General features: G+C 40.8%; 1 protein-coding gene across 1 annotated transcript in view; it reads right to left on the bottom strand.

The window, feature by feature from the left end:
- Positions 1-8,498: 8,498 nt before the first annotated feature.
- The window catches only part of TRIM36 (tripartite motif containing 36), a 19,623-nt gene continuing 16,799 nt past the window's right edge, over positions 8,499-11,322 (bottom strand). The window contains exons 8-9 of the mRNA XM_009995262.1: positions 10,903-11,200; positions 8,499-8,853 (exon numbers count right to left, since the gene is read on the bottom strand). Coding sequence (XP_009993564.1) covers positions 8,499-8,853; positions 10,903-11,200 — 653 coding nt within the window. The remainder of the gene's footprint in view (positions 8,854-10,902; positions 11,201-11,322) is intronic.

The raw sequence follows: 11,322 nt of genomic DNA, 5'->3' as shown, positions 1-11,322 counted from the left end.
GCCCTATCCCTGGAGGTTTTTAAGGCCAGGTAAGATGAAGTTTTGTGCAACCTCATCTAGTGTTTGGGTTCCCTGCTCATGGCAGGGGGCTTGGAACTTGATGATCTTTAGAGTCCCTTCCAACCTTAATGATTCTATGATTCTGTGATGAAAACAGTTGTAAATGAAACCTAAGAATTCTTTGTACAACGGACAAATCCAGATAACGATAGCTATGTTGAGTTAAAGAACATTCTTAAAATCCTGTCTGCACTGAAAAGATTAAATAATTATGCCTGGATCAGATATCAACTATCTCAGCAATGTGTCAGTTCAGGAAGATGCCACCCACAGGATATTGTGGTCAGTTCTTAGACTTTTGTATTTTTTTAAGAAAATTTAATGTTGTTTTGAAAGTAGAAACAGTTGTATTTTTTTTCTCCCCCCGCTCAAGAGAATTTTCTTTTCCTTTTGATATCATCAGCAAATGATGGAATCACAGTGGAAAAACGTAAAGTAATTTTTGTATAATTTCAAAAAGAATTAACCATGGTGAGAAATTTTGCTAATTCCATAAAGGAGCAAATGTCAGCTAGTGACTAAGAAATCTTATTCATATTGATAAAGAACATTCTTCTCAAATCAGAGTTCACCCTAATGACAACTTAAAGAGCTTCCACCAGAATTCTCAGCAATCTTTGTAGAAGAAGTTGGCAAAACCAAATGTAAATTTCTACAAACACATTGCAAGTCTAAGCCATATTGCTCTCAACAGTGAAATGCAGTATAATCATGTATGAAGTTGCACTGGGGAGTTTCAAGCTTTTAACTTAATTTCCATCAAGTTGGTCTCTGCAGACATACTTGTTGAACTTTATTTCAACAGGCTTGAGTATTGCTTCAGATAAAAGCTGTGGAAAATAAAAGTATGTTTTCTTTGGTCCTTTGCTTCTCAAAGGCTTGTCACTCCTTATACTCATTTCCATTGTATGCCCTGGTATCAAAGGGAAAAACAGTCACTGGAGCAGTGGCTTCACCACCAGGTTTGCATTTCAAAGAATAACCATTTCCCATATTTACTTCAAAGTAGCCAGCCCCTGTGCCTTTGCATTTCTTAAATAGTCTCTGGAGGACAGCCCATCAGCACTGGAAAATACATTAAAGCCTGAGCTGGTCCCACGTCAAAGAGCACTTCACACAACCTTAAATCTTGCCTCTCCCTTAAGAAGTAAATGGGTATTTGTGAAACTATAGACTGTATAAAGCAAAGCACACACTGACTATACATGAGCTGAACAAAGCAGGCTCAGCCTGTCTCCCAGGAGATACTGCTAATAGCTGCTGTGAAAAAACATAGACCATCTCTCCTAATTATTTTAGTTTCTACTTACCAGCCAGTATGCGTTATGTATTCTTAAAAATACTTAATCGTTTCTTCCTGCTGCGCTGCTGCATATTCCAGTCTTACCAACACATGCAACCGGCCTTGCATGGGCAGTGAGCTAAGACTTTTTCCCCACAGGCAGATTTTGGGGTGGGTCCAGACACTGTGTCCGGGTCCTGTGGATGCAGCCACAGAGTATTTTCACTGGGCAAAGATGCAGGAAAAGGTGCCCTGCTCCCCCATCATTCCCAGCTCCAGACTATCCTTTTACATTCCAATAGCAGCAGAGAGGGAAGTGACAAGTGTTTGTGGAGCTTCCAAGTTTAGCAAGGAAAAGCTGAGGAAAACCATCCCTTCAGCTCCTCTGGAGTGTAATGCCACACCTTCATATCACCCTATTAGTACAGGAGGTGCACCAGCAGCAAACAGCCCCTTATCCCCATACACTCCCAGGTGCACAGGAAAGGACCACCCCATGTCACCTTGCATAGTCTAAATACCTGGATGCCGCAAGCACACATAGTCCAGCTATAGGCACAATCCTCAGTAAGATGGCCTTAAAAACAATTATTTGGATGAATCTCAGTGTTTTCTGACCTTCCTAACAATTTCATCAGTAGGCACTTGACTTTCCACATGTGCACAAATACAACGCATACACCCACGTCCACAGAGAAGTAGGTTCAGTGATGAATGGAATGAAGTGCTGCTCGTTTTCCATAGCCAATGAGTAAGTTCAGATCCCTGCAATTCTCTTACGAAATTAATCCTCAAGTGAATTCTTTATCTTAGTCTTCATTCAGCATTTAACTTGGTTTTGAAGCCATTTATGAGATTATGTCTTACATGAAATTTTTTCATTCCACTGGTTTAGTTTTGTAGCATGCTACAAATGATGACCCATTTAAATTGCAACTTTTAAATTTCTCTTCCTGGGTGGAAGTTTATTTCTACCTAGGGCATTTTCTGTTATCCTTCTGAAAGATTTAAGGATAGCTCCAGTTTTTTTGTTCCTTCCTATATCGGTTACATTTTATAAAGATATTGCTGCTGTTGTTTCCAGGTCTGAAAAAAGAGCAGAAAATCACTGAGTCAATGCAAGTGTGATGGTGCAAAAGAGACGAAGAATTTTTTAAACAACCACGAAAAGATAAATTTTTGAGAGAAACATTTTTTATAGTGTTTAAGACTCCCATTTCTCCCTTACAAATGTGTTATGGGAGACAGGAGGCAGGGTTAAAAGGGTTCTGAACAAGGTCTAAGCCTGTCAAACAAGGCAGCCTAGCTAAAACAAATGGATTGTTTCAGGCTAAGTTGGGTTTGCCCAGTGCAATGTTAATAGCTGGGCAATAAATACACAAAAAGCCTTATTATTTTGCCAAGAAGCTAGAAATATCCTTCAGGCCAAGTCAAAGCTACTCCTCTCTAATTTGAGACTCCAGCACGATCTGAAATTCTCACACAGATGCAGTTTGTTTTTCTTAACCTCAAAATAAGCTTTCATAAAGTTGTTACTGAAGACCACACACCATCTCAGTCTTCCCCTGATGGCAAGCATCTGAGGAAGTGTCATCAGCTTCTGCATTCCTGGTGCTGATGTGGCACCAGGAATATTTTTCAGCCCTGGCCCTTTTCAAGTGCTTCCTCAGACATCCTTCTGTCTCTACAGTGCCAGTTTTATTCAGCTTCAATAAGCAAACCTGTTACTTATACTTTTGCACAACATACTTGAGGATGGTAGTCAAATCAAAGTTGAAAAAATTCAGCAGAATACTGCACTCAGTTTCAAAACTCCTGTTTTCCCAGGAGTATCAGCCTTCCTCTCCTGAAGTATACACATATATGTACTAGCAGAGCTCATAGGACATTCACTGTGGATACTGCCTCCTGTGCTCAAAGGTGCACACACAGCAGGCCTGAAGGCAGCAACCACCAGAAGCTGGAACTTATATCCTCCTAAAGCAGCAGCCTTGACAAATGTAAACACTGAACTTTCAAAGAGATGCCGATTTAAGTAGTGGCAGCAGTACCCAGAACTTGCAGCACAAGGCAAATCCACCCTGCCTACCTTAGGTATCTCGACGGGGCTGCTCACGTTGGAGACCACCATCTGCTTCCTCAACTGAGGAATGGCTAGGTTTCCTTGAAAATGCCCAAGAGCTGAATTCCTTCTGGACACACATTTTCCTCTCCTACTTGGAGAGGAGGCCTCAGGCAGCCAAGTTCCTAACAGCAGCATCTGAAGTAAAAGCCTGATGTAGCAGTTAGTCCAAACTAGACTCTTCAGTCCTCCTACAATTAGAGACACTGGTATGCGGGAAAACTTGAGAACCAAAGGAAGTGCTTTCTCCCCACAATGCACCTGTTGTCATCTCCTGGAAGAAATACTATTCCAACCGCGGTACATCAGAGCTGGTATGTAGTAATGTGGATAGCCAAAATACTTTATATTCAGCTTTTATTTAAAAAAAAAAAAAAAAAAGACATCACATTTACATTTCAGAATATTTTTAAACAAGGCCTTTTTGTTAAAGCTTTAGATCTCTAAAAAGTGTCTACATGATTCACACCTGCAAGAAGCTTTGCAAATCACACAGTAGTCACCAAACAGCTATATTGCACAAAGATCCACACAATACCACACCATTCTTAGCTTAGCCTACATTGTAAAGTGCTGTTTCATAGGAAGAAACTTGCTCTGGAAAAATAAGTATCTGGATAGGCAAGCACTGCTGAACTGTATTTTGGAAAGTTAACAATTCCATTGCAGTGGAAAAAATCTGAAAGTGTGTTTTTTTATTTAATAAGCTGGAGTAAGCACCATAGAGTACTATAATGAATGCATCCTAAGTATTCAAGTAACACCAAAAGCCAAATAAATTCTTAAACTCAGAAAACAGACGTATCAAAAGGTAGGTAAATGCTTAATGTAGCATCAGCCTTCGTACAGTAGAATAAGTAATTGCATAGCAGAACACATCTTAAATAAATGTAAAATAAAGGTATAGTAGAAAAAAAACCTCATTTTTAAAATGTTTTACTTCTATAAAATGTAATAATTTTCTTATTTAAAACAAAAAAATTAGTCGGAGAGACTGTTTTCTTATCTAAGATAGGGCATTCAGTTTATTAATATTTCCATAATGTAAGGAAAGGCCAAAGTCTGGTGATATTGGTCCAGATGCTTGTAAAGAATCCAAATGTGGAACTGTGGAGTGCTAACCATGACATAAGACCTGTCATTTTGACCAGTTTCTGAAAAAGAGGAATAAAAAAGTATACATTTTCTGTGGAAGGAGATTTGGTCTGGGATCAACAAGCCAAAAAGTTAACCCCATAATCTATAGCTTTAAGATTGTATAGGCTTGGTAGACGAATGGGTAAATGGTGATCATACAATGGGAGAAGTCACAGCTACTGAAGAGAGGATCCTGTCTCCTGGGTCTGTTTGACTACTGGGATCGTAACAACAGCATGAGTCATCTACTCAACTGAGTGTAGTACCATGTAGAAGTTTTCAGTGCTTATGGTTTAATAAATGACTGAGGGGAAAGAAAGGAGGAAGGAATAATACATTTTAACAGCAGGAAGAGGTATACTGCATCTTAGTACAACTTGAGATGCTCCACAATCTGGAAAAGCAAGCAAAAAAAAACCCCAAACCAAACAAGAAAGAAACCTACGTTTGTGTTACTTATGAAGCTACATTCAAGGGAACATTCAAGACTGAAAGTGACTGAAGAGCTGCAGGAGGCCCTCGGGATGAAGTGACCAGGGAAACTGAGCAGACGAAATTCAACATCTACAAACGCAAATAAGACACAAGGTAGGTGCACAGCTTGTTTACAATTAACTGTCAAGACTGTGTGGAAAACACTGCAGAAGAAGCTTTGTAAATGTCAGGTTAATATTTGGTATTGACCAAAAAGTGAAACATGGTTTTTGGACCATGGAAAGGAGAAAACAGAATTTTGTTATCCTTACAGCAACAGAGTGTCTGTATGGAAGGCTTCTGCCGTCAGCCTCAGAAGGCAAGAGGAGAAAGGGGCACAGCAGGATGCTCACGAGTACAGAATGGCTTCCATCCTGAGAGAGGAAACATGAAAGCCTATGCTAACTATCTATTAAAAGAAGAAATTTCCTGAAGGATTACTAGCCAGGGACAATTTGCCATTTCTCCTGCAGGAGAAGTTCCAGAAGATGCTTACTGCTTTAGATCTGCTGCCTGGGACATCAAAGTGTTTCTCACACAAGCACAGAACAAAGCTGTGGAACATACTTCCACACAGCCTTAATAAGGGAGAAACATTTGTGAGTGAGACCCAGGCAAGAGGTTGCCTTTGCTGGGCCTTTCTAGCCTCAAAAGGGTTGTCATGTTCACTTTGGCACTGATGATGTTTCTGCCAATTGACATGTCTGTCAGCTTTTTCTGACAGTGGCCACTGGACAGAGGCTTAGGAGACAGGACATTGGGAGGGGTGGAATCCAGGTCAGATCAGTACAACAGTTCAGACAGCAAAGAACATAAATCTTTTGCATAATGACCTACATTCATTTAAGTGTATTGTGATTTTCAGGTCCCATTTCATAGCCCTACAGCTATATACATGTACTTATTAAGCACACTTCACACACACATTCATCAGGATGCAACACTATCCCCAAATCAGAAAGCATATCCCCAAATTAGAAAACATATCCCCACATCAGAAAGCACCAAGTATGTATTAGAAACATCCTTCACTTTCGTTCCTTATTTTTTGCACAACACAAGTCAACACTGCAAGTACTCAAATGTTCACCTACATTTCATAAACAGATGCAGTCCACCTCCATGCCCAGTAAGGATCATGTAACGTATCTTCCTGGAAGACATGTTGAAACATACAGATGACAGGGAGTTGATTAGAGACAGCCCATGTGGGTTCACCAAGGACAAATCGTGCCTGATGCATCTAGTGGCCTTCTGTAATGGAGTGACTACATCAGTGGACAAGGGAAGAGCTACAGATGTCATCCACCTGGATTTCTCTAAGGCATTTGATAAAATTTCCCACAACATTCTTTCCTCTGAACTGGAGAGATATGGGTTTAATAGATGACTTACTCTATAGATAAAAAGTGGGGTGGATGATCACATCCAAAAAGTTGCAGTCAATGGCTCCCTGTCCAACTGGATACCAGAAATTATCCCTGTTCCTCAAGGGTCTGAACTGGCATCAATACAATTTCAAGTCTTCATTAACAACATAGTGAGACTAAGTGCACTCTCAGGAAGTTTGCAGATGACACCAAATTGAGCAGTTCATTCACCAAAGGGAAGGCATGCCATCCAGAGGGACCCTGACAGGCTTGAGGAGTAGACTCATGTGAACCTCATGAGGTCAATCAAGGCAAAGTGCAAGGTCCTACACATGGGTCCAAGCAATCCACAGTATCAGTAAGATTGGTGGATTGAGAGCAGCCCTGCAGAGAAGGACTTGGGTTCCCGGTAGAAAATTGGACATGAACCAGCAATGTGTGCTTGTAACCCAGAAAGCCAATTGTATATTGGACTGCACAGAAAGAAGGGTGACCATCAGGGCAAGTGCTCTCCTGAGACCTCACCTGGAGTACTGCATCCAGCTCTGGGACCCCCATCTCAGAGTGATTCCAGAAGAGGGCCACTAAACAGTCAGAGGACTGGAGCACCTCTCCTGTGAAGACAGGCTGAGAGAGTTGGGGTTGTTCAGCCTGGAGAAGAAAAGGCTCTGGGGAAATCTCATAGCAGCCTTTCAATATATAGAGAGCTTAAAAGAAAGATGGAGAGAGACTTTTTACCGAGGCCTGTAAAGACAGCACAAGAGGCAGTGGATTTAAACTGAAAAACACTGATTTAGATTACATATAAGGAAGAAATTTCTAATTATGAGGGTGTTAAGACAGTGTCACAGGTTGCCTAGAGAATCTGTGGATGCCCCCTCCCTGGAAGTATTCAAGGTCAAGATGGACAGAGTTTTGAGCAACCCGATCAAGTGAAAGATGTCCCTACCCATGGCAAAGGGTTTGGACCAGGTGATCTTTATGGTCTCCTCCAACGCAAACCATTCTGTGGTTCTATGATTCTACCAAAAAACTACTGTGTGACAGAGTTTTTAACACAAGAGGAACAGAAATTTGAGGGTAGATTCTTTAAGGCAGAAATTGGGTCTCAAAACTTAATCAGTGCATTTTTAACATTCTTACTAAAAAAACCAAGCTGCTACTAGATCAAAACATTTACTTACAGAAACAAGTAGTAAAAGAAATACCTGATTATTTTTTTTAACGTTCACGTATTATTACTCATGTCAGTAACTCCTTTGCTTATGTGTAAATGCCAGGTACTCTTTACTCACACATGCAAACACTTCTGACTTTGGACACTAAAGTCTGATGCTTAAAGCCAAACTGCACTTTGTGTATTTTATAGCGCCTATAGTAAAAGCCTGGAAGAGTAAAGAAACCATTTTGCCATCAACTATATAACTCAGGTGTCAGCATTACAGTTTTAGCTTACAGTCACATTAAAGGTATATGACATGCAATCAGATTGTACTTTACCCTAGTCTTTCCCAATACAACTGAAATGTTCAGCTGCAGTTCTGATTTCTCTCTGCTTTATATCATACTTTTACAAATGCTATTTCATGCTGAGAGGTGCAACCCCTGGTGCTCAGGTATTAACTGGAAAGTATTTCACCCCTCAGAGGCACTCAGGCAGATTTGTTCAAAGGCCAATAGTAATCACACGCTGTCAGCTTTGACTTCACTAAATGCAAAACCGGCTATGTAAAGATTTAAGTTACATAGAAGGCAGATTTCTACCCCTGAAGAGTAATTTTCGTTGCTAGTCAAGACTTCTTCCCTGCTTTCCTTGGAAAGAATGTCTGTGGAGAACAGCATTGCACAGATCACAAGAAAGGCAAGAGAGTTACTGGAAGAACATTTTCCACCAGTGTGGGAAGCGTCTGGACCATTTGTTTAAAAAAACCATGTCCTAGAGGCTTGAGAGCAATATGTAGACACAATGAGATGAATCAGGACTGAAAACTATGGTAGAATTATTCTGCTCTCATCTTCCATCTCAGAACAGCAACGGGAAGAGATGACTGCACTAGATGTCATCATGGTACTCGCCGTACTTTGCTGTGATGGCCTCCTGAAGATGAACTGCTGCGCCACCCATTAAGGCAAACGCTGGGTACATTATGCCAGAGCAGTCCACCTCACACTCATAAAGGCATTTCATAAGGCCTGCGTCGTAAAACCCCACCTTGCCTTTGTCACAATCAAGGCAGATGCCCAAGTGTGATGGCAGGGGAAGGATTCTGCTCTCTGGATCCTTGGGGGCAGTAGGTGTGGTGGGGATAAAGAACTTCTTCATGCCCAGTGTGACCAGTGTGAAAGGCTGTGATGAGTCAAAGAAGGCATCTTCACTCCCACTGTCATGGCCACTGTCTTGTTCGTATCTAGAACAGAAAAATAATCATTTGTTTTAGTGAAATTCTGAAGTAGGAGTACTGATGTGAACCGCAGAAAATCTATTTTCTAAGATATGTAACACCACACAATTACCTGCAAAACCTTGTGAGGTAAAAATATACCTAAGCCAGAAGGGAAGATGTATTCAGAAGGTGGAGAACTCACTTGAGCTACTTCAATTAATAACAGCTGAACACCAATTAGGACGAGACAACAGAAGGTCTTATTAAGGACTGGATGTATCTAAATGTACTCATGCTAGGCAATCATGAATGAACCTACATCAGTAGGCATATAGTGAATTCACAGAATCATAGAGCCATTTTGGTTGGAAAAGACCATCAGGTCCAACCATTAACCTAGCACTACCAAGAGATGTTTAATTTTCTTTACATAATTATAGAATGTTTTGGGTTGGAAGGGATCTTTAAGATTATCTAGCTACAACTCCCCTGCATGGGGGGGGTGTGAATTTCTTCCACCCCACCAGATTGCTCCAAGTCCCATTCAACCTGGTCTTGAATACTCCTGGGAAGGCGCATCAACAACTTCTCTGGACAATTTCTTCCTAATTTCTAATCTAAATCTCTCTCTCTTCCACTTCAAAGCCATTACCCCTTGTCCTATTTTTACATGCTCTTGTCAAAAGTCCAGCTCCCCAGTTTTTCTGTAGCCCCTTCAGGTACTGGAAGGTTCTCTAAGGTCTCCCCAGAGTCTTGCCTTCTCCAGGCTGAATAACCCAAATTCTCTCAGCCTGTCTTCAGAAGAGAGGTGCTCAAGCCCCTTGACCATCTTCGTGGCCTGCCTCTGAACTTGCTCCAACAGCTCCATGTCATTCATATGTGGGGGACTCCAGACCTGGACACAGTACTCCAGGTAGAAGTTCATACTCCAGGTAGAGGTGGTAAAAAACACCAGTAAATACACACAGCACTACTGTTAAAAGAGTTTTCCATGCCACTGATATACTACATTATCTTTAAAATTCATGACACAAAAAGCAGTGGTTTAAATTTTTGCTGTGTTGGGGTTTGTTTTGTTGTTTTGATGGGTTTCTTTGTTTGTTCTGTTGTTTTTTTTAAAGTAGTCCGACCGTAGTCTTCCCTGAATTACTGGGGAAAGTTTGTAGCCAGATTTGTTCAGTCTAATGGTTTTTGCCCAACTTCTGTTCCCAGAGAAAGACAGACTAGAGAAGCATACACTGTTCTGTGCAGACAATCCCTAGCTAGGTTTGTGTTTTTGGCATGTTTGGTGAGAAGCTGCATGTGTGCCAGCTAAAATATTCCAGAAATCTGTGTGGATAAAGAAAGCTGAATCCAATTTCTCTCTTTGCAAAAAGGATCCATCTGACTTCAAGCAGCTCAGTACACTGGCATTTTTACTTCCAGGAAGTTATAAAGAAGGAAGCAAACACATTTGTTAGATTCCTGAGAACATTTAGAGTCCCCAGGGATAGCCTCCTAGACTGCAGTTCCTAGACACATCCAGACATACTACAACTGTAATTTCAGAGCTGCAAGTCTTTTTGCTGGTTTGTGCACTGTACTTTGGCATGTGCTCAGTAGCACTCCAGTACCATACACGAATGTATAGCCTAGCTTGGAATCCACCGTGACGCAGGTTACAGCAAAGATACACAGATAGAAACAGTGAACATTGTACCTCTGAATAGCTGCCAGACTTGCTATCATAAGGAAATTAAGGCAGTGTCTTACTATCAACAATTAAGTTGCTTCAGTCTTGCAACCAATGCGTATTTTTTTTACCTTCTTGCTTTAAATTACGTATCTTAGCATATATAGGAACCCAATTTCTTTCTCAAAAAGAAAGAAAATAGGACTCTGGACAATAAGAATATCTTTCTGCTAACAGTAGGGGATGAACAGGACAAACTATTCATACCGTATCCTTCAAACCACTTTCCACTGATTAGGTTGCCCTTGTTTACTAACTGAGATTATACTTGCTATTTATTAATTTTTTAAAAAGCAATCTCCTTATATAAAATATGTAGTAAGCAAGAATCTGCAGTTTACCTTGGGCTTGTCACATCATGGGTATTATGGAACAACTTCTGTATCTTGTTGCTAGAAACAACTCCCACTTTCACCAGGTATGAATAGGCTTCCACACGAAAAGCCCAGAAGTGCTTCCCTTTGGCAATCCCAGTGTCACCAATGATGTAATCCAGGGTTGTGTAGCATCCAACCTGCATGCGTTCAGATGCCAACAGTAGAGGAAATCCAGCCCTGCTTTCCACAGAGGTTCTTCTTGGGTTCAGAAGGAGATGTTCACTGTTATACCCACATTTGTCATCAAAAAGAAAACTGAAGACTGAAAAAGAGATTCCAAAAAAATTTCCTCTTAGTTAAGCATTTGGCCTTCTGTGCTTATAAGCTACATTTTAAGCCACATTGGCATCAGAATTTCTCACTTTTTACAGGCCTCCAGGAATG

Source organism: Chaetura pelagica, unplaced genomic scaffold (assembly GCF_000747805.2).
Source record: "Chaetura pelagica isolate M959 unplaced genomic scaffold, ChaPel_1.0 scaffold863, whole genome shotgun sequence".
Classification (NCBI taxonomy): domain Eukaryota; kingdom Metazoa; phylum Chordata; class Aves; order Apodiformes; family Apodidae; genus Chaetura; species Chaetura pelagica.
Note: the sequence above shows the minus strand (reverse complement) of the source record. Positions and strands in the feature narration are given on the sequence as shown.